At 39.6% G+C, this 16,343-nt stretch overlaps 1 protein-coding gene across 3 annotated transcripts in view; it reads right to left on the bottom strand.

Annotated features, from left to right (window-relative positions):
- The window catches only part of ITGA8 (integrin subunit alpha 8), a 182,399-nt gene that overhangs the window by 81,502 nt on the left and 84,554 nt on the right, over positions 1–16,343 (bottom strand). For all 3 annotated transcript variants that reach the window (XM_030832410.3, XM_030832407.3, XM_060292278.2), the window contains 2 exons: positions 8,526–8,571; positions 5,289–5,396 (listed from right to left, as the gene is read on the bottom strand). In XM_030832410.3, coding sequence (XP_030688270.1) covers positions 5,289–5,396; positions 8,526–8,571 — 154 coding nt within the window. The remainder of the gene's footprint in view (positions 1–5,288; positions 5,397–8,525; positions 8,572–16,343) is intronic.

Raw genomic sequence — 16,343 nt, 5'->3', positions numbered from 1 at the left:
AACGAATGCTTTATTTTTCCTCTATACTTCTCTTAGTGTACACACACACACACACACACAAAACCAAACAAATAAATATGCCTATATTTATTGATTGATATATATACTTATCAAAAATATATTTATATACATATATATATCCAACAATTCTAATACGATTAAGAAAGGTGACATTATTACATAGGAAGGTAATACTTAAAATATTACTAGAGGTCGATTGATTTAATCAGTGGATTAATTGATCAATTACTTGCTGCCTTTTTTCAAGAAATGCATGTGAATATCTTCCATGTGCCAGGGAGTGAAGAATTGGGCAGAACAGCAGGGGGACAGCTAGTGGCAGAGCCTGGAGGTGAGCAAGCACGTGACCCCAACTTGAGGAACCTGAAGAAATCTGGTGCGTTAGAGAAAGATGGGGAAAGCTGTAGGAAGCCGAGGCTGGCTGGGTCAGTAGGTAGGGAACAGGGCTTTGAAAATCACTTTAAAGAATTTGGATCAAGAGGTGCAAACTATTAGGTATAAAATAAACTACAAGGACATATTGTACAACATGGGGAATATAGCCAATATTTTATAATAAGTATAAATGGAGTATAATCTTTACAAATTGTAAATCACTATACTGTATACCTGTAATTTATATAATATTATACATCAACTACACTTCAATTAAAAAAAAGAATTTGGATTTAATTCTGAGAGGCAGGGAGCATCACGGTACGATTAACCCATAATCCACTCTCCGTGGAAGGAGATAAGAACTCAGGCAGGTACTTGACAGGAGTGGGATATAATTTGAGGCAGAGACACCAGAAGAGGGAAGGGAAAAAGAAGGAAAATGGGGAGTGTAGAGTGACCATCTCAGGCTTGGTAAGCACAACAATACAGTGTATAAGGTCAATAAAAAAAGGATGGATGTGTAGGAGAGACCTTTGTAGTTTTGCCTTGAACATGCCCTAAAACTCAATCCAGGGAGGTGCCTGCTGTGGCTTGCAGGATGGCCTGCACTTGGGTCTATCCTGTGGCCTTGGAGGGAATGAGGACCGGCCAGTGGTCTCTGCCTGACTGTTGCATGTGCTGACCTCCCCATGGAAAAATGTCAAGCTGTAAGCGCCAGCGTTCAAGATGGGGCTTTTTCACATTTCTAAGAAAGTAAAAATGTAAGAAAATACTTAAGTATGATTTAATGACAGCCTTAACGTTTTTACTAGTAAATACTCTAGTATGATTTGAATATTTCCACAGAATCCAAAAGGAGTAAATAATCTCTAGTCGTGCTTTAATTATGTGTCAGCTTCCTGTGTCAGATATAATGAAGATGTGTCACATCTGGGATTCATCTAGCTCCCGTGACCTCAGTCAATGTCTCCCTTCAGGGTAAGTAATTTGTCACATACCATTAAGCCAAACGTTTTCCGAGATGTCTCTGCTATTTCAAGTGTTTGTACCACTTCCCCAGAGAAATCATGAATTCCAGCCCACTTCCACTTCAATTGGAATAATTCAAGAAAGATGAATAGTTAATCACATCTTTAAATTTTGTAGCAGGTCTGGCTTTCAAAATTGGAATTTTTTCTGTGTCTGACTTTTTTGGAGGTACTTGGGTATGTGTTAAAATTGTTGACCGTTTTTCTATTCATCCTTATACTGAATAGGCAAAACTCATTAGCTTGTATAAGATAAATTCCTATTTGTAATAAAATTATCATTATATCTATAGATTCAAATAATTTTACATACAGTATTTTGTCTAACACAATTGAGAAGCAATAAAAATTTTTGCAAACGAGATAAAGTTATGAATGTGAACATTATCTCCTTTTGAGAAGAATTTGATTTAAAAACGATGTCATCAGCTGAAGGGTCACTCGGTTTATAAATTATATGTCAGTGTTATTCTATACTTCTTAGTTCCCCCTTTCTGTTATCTTTATATCATTAAGTGGACGATTTTAACTTTTTCATACAAGTTTAAATAACCGCTACGACTTACTGAATTATTGATAATAGCACTCCAGCCTAAACTTTTTGGCTTATAGATGTCTTTAGCAGAAAAGAGTTGCCAAGTTATAACTTTCAAAGCATTCTCTTCGGATCTAAAAAGAAAACCTCACTGAAATATTCATTCTGAATTTACAACATTTATATTATATGTAAACACACACATATACATCGTATGTTTTATATAACAGATACTTAGGTGCACTCACAGGTCTATACCTAATTATAACGCACACTTGTCAGAGAAAGCTGTGAATTATTAAATTAGAATTAAAATTTCAGACTAGCATTTATGATCATAGTCAATATGAATAGGTCTGACTGGAGCAAAAAAACTCCATTAAACCAGCCCAGATCCCTCATCACATAATTTCTAAATGAAACTGTTGGGCTATACTTCTGGTGCTTCAGAAGGCAGGACAGTACCTTACAAATCCTCTAATACTAGTCCTAACCCAATGCAGGAAGGGTTAGAATAATGACCTGGTGATGTAATGGTGCTCGTAGCCACATATGGGAGAAGAGGAATGAGATAAATGTGAAACAGGACTTAAAAGTACAAAGCAATTCACTTTTCAATCTAACCAATTCAATGCTCTTTCAGTGATGGCAAATATCAGGTTTTACATAAAGTTAGGTATATCTGAGAAGTTTTTCCAAATTTGAAAAGGGGATAGTTATTAACTTTTATATTTATAAAATATTTTTTTTTTACCAAATAGCTTTTTTTTTTTTTTTTTGCGGTATGCAGGCCTCTCACTGTTGTGGCCTCTCCCGCTTCGGAGCACAGGCTCCGGACGCGCAGGCTCAGCGGCCATGGCTCACGGGCCTAGCCGCTCCGTGGCATGTGGGATCTTCCCGGACCAGGGCACGAACCCGTGTCCCCTGCATTGGCAGGCGGACTCTCAACCACTGTGCCACCAGGGAAGCCCTACCAAACAGTTTTAATCTTTCTCATTAGATAACAATTATGTGAATATTTATGGGTTGGCTTTTTTTTTTTCTCTCTAGTTTAGAAATGCAAGTAGCAGAAACTTTATAAAATTACACAGCTGGGCTTCCCTGGTGGCGCAGTGGTTGAGAGTCCGCCTGCCAATGCAGGGGACACGGGTTCGTGCCCCGGTCCGGGAAGATCCCACGTGCCGCGGAGCAGCTGGGCCCGTGAGCCATGGCCGCTGAGCCTGCGCATCCGGAGCCTGGGCTCCTCAACGGAAGAGGCCACAACAGTGAGAGGCCCGCGTACCGCAAAAAAAAAAAAAAATTACACAGCTGTTTGAAAGGCAGAGAAATTCACATTGAGGGAAATGGAGAACTATTTCCCAGTTAGAGGTTTACTTAATAGTTTTCAGATGTACAAGATTATATCAAATACAGACAAAAATTACAGAAAAGAAAATCAACAAATGCTTTTCAATCATTTTTTAAAAAATGAGCTAAATTCCTATAATACATTTTAAAAGGTATCCGAGAAACACATTCGAGACTGAACCCGCTGTTAATTTTCCATCTTCTGATACTCTTGAGTTACCCATTCAAAATTTTTGTATGTGAAAATAAAACATCTTTCAGGAAATGGATGGAATAGAATCAAATAAATAATTGTAATTTGCCCACGTACCAAATCTGATTTAATGCAACAAGAGTTCGTGAAAACAAGGCAATTTTCTTGTTAAAAAGTAATATTCATGTCAATCCCAAATTCCCAGTCTGCTATATTTAAAATAAAATGCCTTTCCATGAAAAAACAATTAAAAAATAAAAAAAATTTTAAAATAAAAAGGAATGTTCTTTCCATAAAACCAAACAGATCCCACAATCTGTTAAAAAAAAACACTTCAATTTTTTAAAAAATTCAAAAACTGAAAAATCCTGAGAAAAGATGATCTCGTTCGTAACAATATTTCACACCAGAGTGTGCCACACATATGTGCTTTAAAGAATTCAGTCTAGAAGTCCATTCAGTGATGAATGTGCCAACAGGACTGTTGGGAGAAATACCAGTTTTAATACTTGTGCCCAAGTAGCACTCATTGTTCATTTCATGTTCATTTCATCCAGGGTTAGGAGAGATGCTAGCTAGCTCTTTCACATATTTTCTCAGATCAGGTTTTCATTATAATATTTTATGGTTTCATACCATTTTAAAATGTGCTCAGGGCATCTCCCAGCTACTTTCAGAAGCTGCTTAAGGGGAAGACAGGCCTCCCTGAACCGAGAGGTCCCAGCAAAGGAGGTTTTTCAAAGAATTCTTCAGGGTCCTCTACACCCCCATCCACCACCCTCAAAGGCTCTGACTCCAGTCTGAACCCCTGTCCAAGGCCATGAGCAACGTGCTGAAACTGGCTTCTGTGGGTCTACAGACTGGTGTGTTCTGCATTCTGACTTTCTCAGGAACCGACCATATCATCTGAAAATGGAGGTAAATCTCAAATGCTCCAAATGTTTGTTGATCTTTCAGAGAATATACCCTAAGGCATTACCCAATATGACAGACTTCTGACCCTGGAGGACCTACATATTGAGAAGCAAAGTGGCATTGCCTTGAGCTGTGCTACAGCCAAGTTCCATTTCTTACTGCCTTCGGGTGACCGGCCAGATTCACGAGGAACATTCTCAGAAGGTGTATGAGCCTGTCCACCTACAGGCCAGGCAGAGGACTATTCCTGACGATGAGATCATGGCCACAGAAATATAGTTGAGGACACAAAAATCTCTATTTTTATAATGTTTACCTTCTGTCTCATTGTATACAGATGTGAGGTTATAAAACTGACATCTATTTTCAGCACAGGAAACCAAGTAATTTAACCCAAGCCTATTTAAGAAAAAAAAAAAAGGACAATACATATGTCTGAAAAGTGGTTTCCATATGCATATGCAAATACAAGCATCAAGGTATTTTATTATATTTTCAGTTTGGTTAATGTGTATTTTAGTATGCCAAGGTTCTAAAAGAAATCTCCAAGATTTACTTTGTCGGGAATTTTCTCAAGTGTTTTTGTTTCTCATCACATGTGGAGGCTGTAGATTGGCAAAATGGCCTTCCCATGACAGCAAAAGTTCAGCATCGTGTCAGAGATCCTTTTATTTTTCTTTTGAAAGACTAACAACTGGCTACTCAGATGTGGTGCACAGACCCACAGCATTAGCACCCCCTTGGAGCCTCTTCAGAAATGTTAAAGTCTCAGCCCCCATCCCAGGCCTGCGGCCCCCAAAGCTGCATGTGCACCAGATCTCCAGGTGATCTGAGTCCGCCTAAGCGGGCTGGCAGCACCGCACTGACTCACCAGGCCACAGATGCCATCGATTCTGGAATCTGGCAGGTTTTATTATCCAGATTGATGATCACCGGGTGCAGGAGAAGCTGGGCTCCCACCGTCACAACCGGCCTTGCTCTGCGGGGAGAAGACACACGGTTTTAACCAGCCCCAGGAGGGGCAGGCAGAAGCCCACTGCTCCACTTCTAGAGGTCACGGCCAACATTCCCGGCCCCGGTGCCAAGAATTCCCCTCAGTGAGTGAACAGGTGGGCTCTAGACTCAACCAACGACCTCCAGACACATCCGGTAGCTCACGAATACAAATAAAGGAGCCATGGGCCCATGAAGCACAGCCGCGCTCACGGACCTTCTCTGTCTGTGGAGGGGCTCACGGTATTTTGGTGACATGGCTGTGAAAGATTTCTCCTCTGGGACCTGCTGGTCTGTCCATATTCGCATCTGAATATGAGGAGATACACCATCCTGCAGTCACTCACGTTGCATCTGTAAGTACTCGAGTTTTGCTAATTTTGTCGCCATGTTGGCTGGTGATTTTGAACCGCTGATGGATCATTTTCTAGACAAGCTTTGCAGATTGAGCTAAACCCATGAGGGTGAGCTGACTCATGCTGCCCTTCACGTGGAGCAATGGTTCTCAACCCTGACTGCACGACAGAAGCACCCCGGGAGCTGAAAAACAGAAGCCAGTCTCCCGGGGTCAAGGCCAGGCACTGGAATGTCAAAAACAAAAACCTCCAGGTGATTCTATGGTGCGGCCGAGTTTGAGGAGAGGGTCTAATACCGAGTAAACTCCATTCCAACCACCGGGGAGGATAAATCAGACAAGAAAGTAAGTCACTGGGAAAAGGAATGGGGCAATATTTATAAAGCTTGGTGCCAAGATATGAGAAATGGGAGTGAAATCTCCAGATGACAGTGTGAAACGACGCCACGTTGCTTAAGTTTTCCTCCGACAGGAGGGAGGGCGGGGCCTTGGGGCAGCGTGTTGTTTAGGGCACTGGTTTAAACAATTCCATGATTACCGTAATGGCGCCCAATGGGAATTTTCCTGAACTCCTTTGCGCTATTATCTGTACTGTTACGTGATTTTTCTTTTCAATATTGTGTTAGCTCCAGCCCTTGGAAGAGCAGATGATAGGACAGAATTAGACACAGGCCTGGGCCTTGGCGCAGCGTGTTGTTTAGGGCACTGGTTTAAACAATTCCACCATTACCGTAGTGGCGCCCAATGGGAATTTTCCTGAACTCCTTTGCGCTATTATCTGTACTCTGTTATGTGATTTTTCTTTTCAATACTGTGTTAGCTCCAGCCCTTGGAAGAGCAGATGATAAGACAGGATTAGACACACAAGACACTTATTAGGGCAAATACTGATGAGGGAAAAAGGGGAGGGAGGGAGGAGGCTGGGACCAGCAGTCAGAGTGTGATGTACATCTGATTCCTGTGAAGAAGTAAGGAAACAAAAGAGGATCTGGGAAAGAAGCTCCAGCCAGGGCACTAGGGAGCCCTTGAGCCAAATCTGCCTGCTAGTGGAGCTCCAGGTGGGCCTGTATTTGTATCCCTGTTGTGTCCAGTAATCGCCTGGGAGCAGCTCATGGGAGATAGGGCCTTGTTGCACATGTAGACTCAGAGCACAGTGGAGGGACCATGAGTCAATTTCACTCCATCAGCTCTGAGTGGTGCATCTTCATGGCCACCACAAACACAGCCCCATCCTTCAGGTACTTTGAGAGTTTCAATCACCTGATTCTCTACCCCCTGAAGTGGAGAGTGGCTGGTGTAAATCAGCCCTCTGAGTATGTCTTGGGACTGATGAGGAAGACAATCTTGCCTACTTGAGGAAACCTGCTTTAGAATCCCTCAGGGAGTTGACCTAGGTTTGAACTATGTGCCCAGAACACCTGGGTTAGACCTCTGCCTTTTGTCTTGATATCCTGACCTAGTGTCTTGCGTTCTATAAAACTTTTTTTTTTAAGAATAAAAAAGAATCTAAATTTTTTTTAAGAAGAAAGAAGAATCTAGTAAGTAACTGGTAGCACGGTCTACCAGTTACTTATTATTCCATGTACCTTACATGCAGATTCTCACTTACTCCTTTCAACAAAAATAAACTTGTAAATATTATGCCTATTTTACAATGAAAAAATTCTGAGGCTCAGAAAGTTATAGAAACTCGCCCAAGATTACAAATGGGTGAGTGTGTGGACTGGCCAGACCTGTCACATTTGAACACTTGTTCAATTCTTGCTTTGGGAGGCTACCAGTTCTTGGTATTTCTATTCCTTAATGTAGTGTCCGCACTTGATGATAGAGGCCAGGGTGCATAGCAACACTCCCCCACCCTGCATTCCTTATCTATAGGCTCATTTTAATGCATTTCCAAAGCAAAGAGAAGTATTCAAATGTAATAACTTTAAAAAGTGTGTCATTTTAGAAGTTCTGCTAAGATTCACATCTTATTTAATGTTATGTTAGTAGAAGCTGGAAGTTTGGTCATGAGGTATGAGAAAAAAAAGACAGAAGGGCTGAAAGAAAGGGGAAAATATTGAGAGCAAATACTCCTCCAAACTTTACAAAGAGCATCTAAATGCTCTCCAAAATAAATAGTTGGGATTTACTCTTTAAAGAAAAACTAACAACGAAAAAGAAATGCATTTGAGACAATTAGAAGAACATATCCACGGATGGAGGAATAAAGAAAGTGTGGCATTCAGCCATAAAAAGGAAAGCTTGCCATTTATGACAACACAGAAGTACCTTGAGAGCATTATGCTAAGTGAAAAAAGTCAGACAGAAAAAGATCAATACCATATGATCTCACCTACATGTAGAATCTAGAAACAAAAATCAAAACCAAAAAATGAACATAAAGATACAGAAAACAGATTGGTGGTTGCCAGAGGTGGGGATGAGATGGAGTTGGAAATGGATGAAAGTGGCCAAAAGTATAGACTTCTGTTTATAAGATACATAAGTTTGGGGGATGAAATATATAGCATGGTGCCTAGAGTTAATAATACTGTGTTGTATATTTGAAAGTTGCTAAGAGGGTAGATCTTAAAAGTGCTCATCACACACACAAAAACTGTAACTGTGTGTGGTGATGGATGTTATCAACTAGACATTGTGGTGATGATTTTGCAATATATACAAATATTGAATCATAATGTTGTATGCCTGAAACTAATATAATGTTACATGTCAATAAAAGAAAAGAGCATTTGCATACCATCAACCACATACCTGTAAACAGCTACTTTTCCTGTTCCAAATGCACCCACAATTAAATCTAAAAAAGACAAAAACACACAACACGTGTACAAATTTTATAGAAACGATTCAAACTCATAAATAGCACATAAAGCATCCTGAAATGCTGATTGCAGAGTGGGAGTCATAAAAGTAAGAACAGCAAATCACACCGTTCTTAAGACATTTTGGAAAGGATACTGGAACTTCACTCTAGCTCCATATGACACATACATCAATAGATCTCAAACCCTTCTGGACTCAGGAAGGCCAGCCTTCTAGAAATGCTTCAGATGCTCATCGTAACACCATTTCTCCTATCCTCCAGACTCAAGGCACACATCTTAAAGCAAAAGGGGAAAAGCAGGGGCTAAGGGCCTACTAAGTGCCAGGCTCGTAGCACATAGTATTTTATCATCCCGCTACCGGAGCAACCCTATAAGGAAAGTATTTTACCAACGAAGTGAGACATTTTGGCTGCCATCTCATCACAGCCATTTGCTCTTGACAAATATGCGGATGGCGAGTATGGTTTTGGCAGAGTGATCAGTAGCATATGAAATAACTGACATAGCATTACAGCCATCTCTCCTCATTTGCGGTTTTGCTTCTTCAGTTTCAGTTACCTGTGGTCAACCACGGTCTGAAAATATTAAGTGGAAAATTCCAGAAATCAACAACTCATCCGTTTTAAATTGCACGCCGTTCTGAGCAACGTGATGAAATCTCACGCCGTCCTGCTCTGTCCCGCCCGGGATGTGAATGATCCCTTGGTCCAGCGTGTCCTGTCCGTAGTCACTTAGCCAACTTGGTGTCTCAGTGCTTGTTCAAGTGACCCTTACTTTACTTAACAATGGCTCCAAAGTGCAAGAGGAGTGAGACTAGGGACTTCCCTGGCAGTCCAGTGGTTAAGACTCCATGCTTCCACTGCAGGGGGCAGGGGTTCGATCCCTGGTCGGGGAAATAAGATCCCGCACGCCGCGTGGCACGGCCAAAAAAAAAAAAAAGAAATTAAAATTAAAAAAAATTTTTTAAAAAGGAGTGATGCTGGCAATTAAGATGTGCCAAAGAGAAGCCGTAAAGTGCTTCCTTTAAGTAAAAATGTGAACGTTCTCCACTTAATAAGGAAAGAAACAAAATCCTATGCCGAGGTTGCTAAGATCTGTGGTAAGAAGAAATCTTCTCTCTGTGAAATTGTGAAGAAGGAAAAAGAAAGCCGTGCTAGTTTTGCTGTCACATCTCAAACTGCAAAAGTTAAAGCCACGGTGGGTGAGAAGTGCTTAGTTAAGATGGAAAAGGCATTAAATTTGTAACAATAAGATATTTTGAGAGAGAGAGAAACCACATTCACATAACTTTTATTATAGTATATGGTTATAATTGTTCTATTTTATTATTAGTTATTGTTGTTAATCTCTGACTGTGCCTAATTTATAAATCCAGCTTTAGGTATAGGAAAAAACATAGTATGTAAGGGTTCAGTACTCTCTGCGGTTTCAGGCATCCACTGAAGGGTTGTGGAACGTATGCCCCCCTGGATAAGCAGGGAAACCACTATACAAAAATATTAAACAACAACAACAATGATAATAATAAATAGCACAGATTGAACACTTATTCTAGGCCAGGGATTCTTTTAATGGATTTACTTTAACTTACTCTTAACAGGTTAAGAAGTCTCTGTCATATTATTAGCACAATTTTACAGAAGAGTAATTTGAGACTTAGGGAGGCTCACCGATACATTCATTGAAGTTCACACAAGTACATAAGAGGTGAAGCTGCGTTACAGTGGTGCTGGGCAACAGAGCAATCTTAGACTATTTGAGAGGTAAAGTTCACAATGACCTCAGTGACCGGCTGATATATAGGCAGAACTCTCTGTTTTTGTTAATCTCATCTATAATGGTTATTCTTTCTCGGTGGATGCAATCAAACAAAAATTTAAATGACCATGATGATATCTACAGAGTAACATTTAGAAGCAGAGATGGGAAAACTGGATTCGGAAGAAATAACGGCCACAGAAGAAAACTTACAATAGCTGAAACTCTAATCGATTAATTCTAGTAGGACAGAAGTGAAAATGAAAAAAAAAAAAAAAAAAAGAAAAAGAGAGGAGGGAACTCCTTTGTCAGTGCCATATGGAAAACCGATCAAGAAATTAAACTGGTTCAATGGAATTCGTACAGGAAAATGATTTGTAGCCACATGCCCTTGGCATTCACCTTTCCAGAGCAAAGGAACTGGCCAGGCTGCAAGCAATATGATTCTTCTCTAGGGGCCTCTCTTGGCCAGGCCGAGGGCATTGTCCTCGGTCCATGATGCATGGGAGTTGGATGGATAAGCAGGTACATGAGCTCACATGGCTGCTTTCTTAGGGTGACTCTGAGACATGTACTTCCCTGTCTCCCAGATTTCCCCAGCTAGACAGAGCTCGAGTTGCCCACCCTGTCAGCCTTTTGATGATAATCTTCCCTTCCCACATCTCTCTTCCCTACTCCCTTAGCAATGATTTTCTGGGGATATTTCTCAAACCATTTGCCTTCTTTTTTTTTTTTTTTTTTTGAACTTTATTTAATTTATTTTTTCATACAGCAGGTTCTCATTAGTTATCTATTTTATACATATTAGTGTATACATGTCAATCCCAATCTCCCAATTCATCACACCACCGCCACCTGCCCCCACCACTTTCCCCCCTTGGTGTCCATATGTTTGTTCTCTACGTCTGTGTCTCACTCTCTGCCCTGCAAACTGGTTCATCTGTACCATTTTTCTAGATTCCACATATATGCGTTAATATACGATATTCGTTTTTCTCTTTCTGACTTACTTCACTCTGTATGACAATCTCTAGATTCATCCACGTCTCTACAAATGACCCAATTTTGTTCCTTTTTATGGCTGAGTAATATTCCATTGTATATATGTGCCACATCTTCTTTATCCATTCGTCTGTTGATGGGCATTTAGGTTGCTTCCATGACCTAGCTATTGTAAATAGTGCTTCAGTGAACATTGGGGTGCATGTGTCTTTTTGAACTATGGTTTTCTCTGGGTATATGCCCAGGAGTGGGATTGCTGGGTCATATGGTAATTCTATTTTTAGTTTTTTAAGGAACCTCCATACTGTTCTCCATAGCGGCTGTATCAATTTACATTCCCACCAACAGTACAAGAGGGTTCCCTTTTCTCGACACCCTCTCCAGTGTTCGTTGTTTGTAGATTTTCTGATGACAGCCATTCTGACCGGTGTGAGCTGATACCTCATTATAGTTTTGATTTGCATTTCTCTAATAATTAGTAATGTTGAGCAGCTTTTCATGTGCTTCTCGGCCATCTGTATGTCTTCTTTGGAGAAATGTCTATTTAGGCCTTCTGCCCATTTTTGGATTGGGTTGTTTGTTTTTTTAATATTGGGCTGCATGAGCTGTTTATATATTTTGGAGATTAATCCTTTGTTGATTCATTTGCAAATATTTTCTCCCATTCTGAGGGTTGTCTTTTCGTCTTGTTTGTAGTTTCCTTTGCTTTGCAAAAGCTTTTAAGTTTCACTAGTTTCATTTGTTTATTTTTGTTTTTATTTCCATTACTCTAGGAGGTGGATCAGAAAAGATCTTGCTGTGATTTATGTCAAAGAGTGTTCTTCCTATGTTTTCCTCTAAGAGTTTTATAGTGTCCAGTCTTACATTTAGGTCTCTAATCCATTTTGAGTTTATTTTTGTGTATGGGGTTAGGGAGTGTTCTGATTTCATTCTTTTACATGTAGCTGTCCAGTTTTCCCAGCACCACTTATTGAAGAGACTGTCTTTTCTCCATTGTATATCCTTGCCTCCTTTGTCATAGATTAATTGACCATAGGTGCGTGGGTTTATCTCTGGGCTTTCTAGCCTGTTCCATTGATCTATATTTCTGTTTTTCTGCCAGTACCATATTCTCTTGATTACTGTAGCTTTGTAGTATAGTCTGGAGTCAGGGAGTCTGATTCCTCCAGCTCCGTTTTTTTCCCTCAAGAATGCTTTGGCTATTCAGGGTCTTTTGTGTCTCCATACAGATTTTAAGATTTTTTGTTCTAGTTCTGTAAAAAATGCCATTGGTAATTTGATAGGGATTGCAGTGAATCTGTAGATTGCTTTGGGTAGTATAGTCATTTTCACAATATTGATTCTTCCCATCCAAGAACATGGTATATCTCTCCATTTGTTTGTATTATCTTTAATTTCTTTCATCAGTGTCTTATAGTTTTCTGCATACAGGTATTTTGTCTCCCTAGGTAGGTTTATTCCTAGGTATTTTATTCTTTTAGTTGCAGTTGTAAATGGGAGTGTTTCCTTAATTTCTCTTTCAGATATTTCATCATTACTGTATAGGAATGCAAGAGATTTCTGTGCATTAATTTTGTATCCTGCAACTTTAGTAAATTCATCGATTAGCTCTAGTAGTTTTCTGGTGGCATCTTTAGGATTCTCTATGTATAGTATCATGTCATCTGCAAACAGTGACAGTTTTACTTCTTCTTTTCCAATTTGTATTCCTTTTATTTCTTTTTCTTCTCTGATCACCGTGGCTAGGACTTCCAAAACTATGTTGAATGACAGTGGTGAGAGTGGACATCCTTGTCTCGTTCCTGATCTTAGAGGAAATGCGTTTGGTTTTTCACCATTGAGAATGATGTTTGCTGTGGGTTTGTCATATACGGCCTTTATTATGTTGAGGTAGGTTCCCTCTATGCCCATTTTCTGGAGAGTTTTTATCATAAATGGGTGTTGAATTTTGTCAAAGCTTTTTCTGCATCTTTTGGGTTGATCATATGGTTTTTATTCTTCAATTTGTTAATATGGTGTATCACATTGACTGATTGGCGTATGTTGACGAATCCTTGCATCCCTGGGATAAATCCCACTTGATCATGGTGTATGATCCCTTTAATGTGTGGTTGGATTCTGTTTGCTAGTATTTTGTTGAGGATTCTTGCATCTATTTTCATCAGTGATATTGGTCTGTAATTTTCTTTTTTTGTAGTATCTTTGTCTGGTTTTGGTATCAGGGTGAAGGTGGCCTCATAGAATGAGTTTGGGAATGTTCCTTCCCCTGCAGTTTTTTGGAAGACTTTGAGAAGGATGGATGTTAGCACTTCTCTGAATGTTTGTTAGAATTCACCTGTGAAGCCATCTGGTCCTGGACTTTTGTTTGTTGGAAGATTTTTAACCACAGCTTCAATTTCATTACTTGTGATTGGTCTGTTCATATTTTCTATTTCTTCCTGGTTCAGTCTTGGAAGGTTATAACTTTCTAAGAATTTGTCCATTTTATTGGCATAGAGTTGTTTGTAATAGTCTCTTAGGATGCTTTGTATTTCTGTGATGTCTGTTATAACTTCTCCTTTTTCATTTCTAATTTTCTGATTTGAGTCCTCTCCCTCTTTTTCTTTTTTTTTTTTTTTTTTTTTTGTGGTATGCGGGCCTCTCACTGCTGTGGCCCCTCCCGCCGTGGAGCACAGGCCCTGGACGCGCAGGCCCAGCGGCCACAGCTCATGGGCCCAGCCGCTCCACAACATGTGGGATCCTCCCAGACCGGGGCATGAACCCATGTCCCCTGCATCGGCAGGCGGACTCTCAACCACTGCGCCACCAGGGAAGCCCTCCCTCTTTTTCTTGATGAGTCTGGCTAATGGTTTATCAATTTTATCTTCTCAAAGAAACATCTTTTAGTTTTATTGATCTTTGCTATTGTTTTCTTTGTTTCTATTTTCATTTATTTCTGCTCTGATCTTCATGATTTCTTTCCTTCTGCTAACTTTGGGTTGTGTTTGTTCTTCTTTCTCTAGTTCCTGTAGGTGTAAGGTTAGATTGTTTGAGATTTTTCTTGTTTCTTGAGGTAGGCTTGTATTGCTGTAAACTTCCCTCTTAGAACTGCTTTTGCTTCATCCCATAGGTTTTGGATCATCATGTTTTCATTGTCGTTTGTCTCTAGGTATTTTTTGATTTCCTCTTTGATTTCTTCAGTGTACTCTTGGTTATTTAGTAACGTATTGTTTAGCCTCCATGTGTTTGTGTTTTGTACATTTTCCCTCCGTAATTGATTTTTAATCTCATAGCCTTGTGGTCAGAAAAGATGCTTGATATGATTTCAATTTTCTTAAATTTACTGAGGCTTGGTTTGTGACCCAAGATGTGATCTATCCTGGAGAATGTTCCATGAGCACTTGAGAAGAAAGTGTAATCTGCTGTTTTTGGATGGAATGTCCTATAAATATCAATTAAATCTATCTGGTCTGTTGTGTCATTTAAAGCTTGTGTTTCCTTGTTAATTTTGTTTGGATGATCTGTCCATTGGTATAAGTGAGGTATTAAAGTCCCCCACTATTATTGTGTTACTGTCGATTTCCTCTTTTATAGCTATTAGCAGTTGCCTTATGTATTGAGGTGCTCTATGTTGGGTCCATATATATTTATAATTGTTATATCTTCTTGGATTGATCCCTTGATCATTATGTAGTGTCCTTCCTCGTCTCTTGTAACATTCTTTATTTTAAAGTCTATTTTATCTGATATGAGTATTGCTACTCCAGCTTTCTTTTGATTTCCATTTGCATGGAATATTTTTTTCATTTGGGATCACCTGTCCATTGGTGAAAGTGGGGTGTTAAAGTCCCCCTACTATGATTGTGTTATTGTCAATTTCTGCTTTTATGGCTGTTAGCATTTGCCTTATGTATTGAGGTGCTCCTATGTTGGCTGCATAAATATTTACAATTGTTATATCTTCTTCTTGGATTGATCCCTTGATCTTTATGTAGTGTCCTTCTTTGTCTCTTATAATAGTCTTTATTTTAAAGTCTATTTTGTCTGATATGAGAATTGCTACTCCAGCTTTCTTTTGATTTCCATTTGCATGGAATATTTTTTTCCATCCCCTCACTTTCCATCTGTATGTGTCCCTAGGTCTGAAGTGGGTCTCTTGTACACAGCATATATATGAGTCTTGTTTTTGTATCCATTCAGTGAGCCTGTGTCTTTTGGTTGGAGCATTTAATCCATTCATGTTTATTTAAGGTAATTATCGATATGTATGTTCCTATTACTATTTTCTTAATTGTTTTGGGTTTGTTTTTGTAGGTCCTTTTCTTCTCTTGTGTTTCCCACTTAGAGAAGTTCCTTTAGCATTTGTTGTAAAGCTGGTTTGGTGGTGCTGAATTCTCTTAGCTTTTGCTTGTCTGTAAAGCTTTTCATTTCTCCATCGAATCTGAATGAGATCCTTGCCGGGTAGAGTAATCTTGGTTGTGGAGTCTTCCCTTTCATCACTTTAAATATGTCCTGCCACTACCTTCTGGCTTGTAGAGTTTCTGCTGAGAAATCAGCTGTTAACCTTATGGGAGTTCCCTTGTATGTTATTTGTCGTTTTTCCCTTGCTGCTTTCAACGATTTTCCTTGTCTTTAATTTTTGCCAATTTGATTGACTATGTGTCTTGGCATGTTTCTCCTTGGGTTTATTCTGTATGGGACTCTGCGCTTCCTGGACTTGGGTGGCTATTTCCTTTCCCATGTTAGGGAAGTTTTCAACTATAATCTCTTCAAATATTTTCTCGGGTCCTGTCTTTCTCTCTTCTCCTTCTGGGACCCCTATAGTATGAATGTTGGTGCGTTTAGTGTTGTCCCAGAGGTCCCTTAGGCTTTCTTCATTTCTTTTCATTCTTTTTTCTTCATTCTGTTCTGCAGCAGTGAATTCCACCATTCTGTCTTCCAGGTCACTTATCCGTTCTTCTGCCTCAGTTATTCTGCTATTGATTCCTTCTAGTGTAGTTTTCAT

The sequence above is a fragment of the Globicephala melas genome, chromosome 2 (genome assembly GCF_963455315.2).
Source record: "Globicephala melas chromosome 2, mGloMel1.2, whole genome shotgun sequence".
Taxonomy (NCBI): Eukaryota; Metazoa; Chordata; class Mammalia; order Artiodactyla; family Delphinidae; genus Globicephala; species Globicephala melas.
The sequence above is the reverse complement of the archived record's forward strand: the minus strand, read 5'-3'. Positions and strand labels throughout refer to the sequence as shown.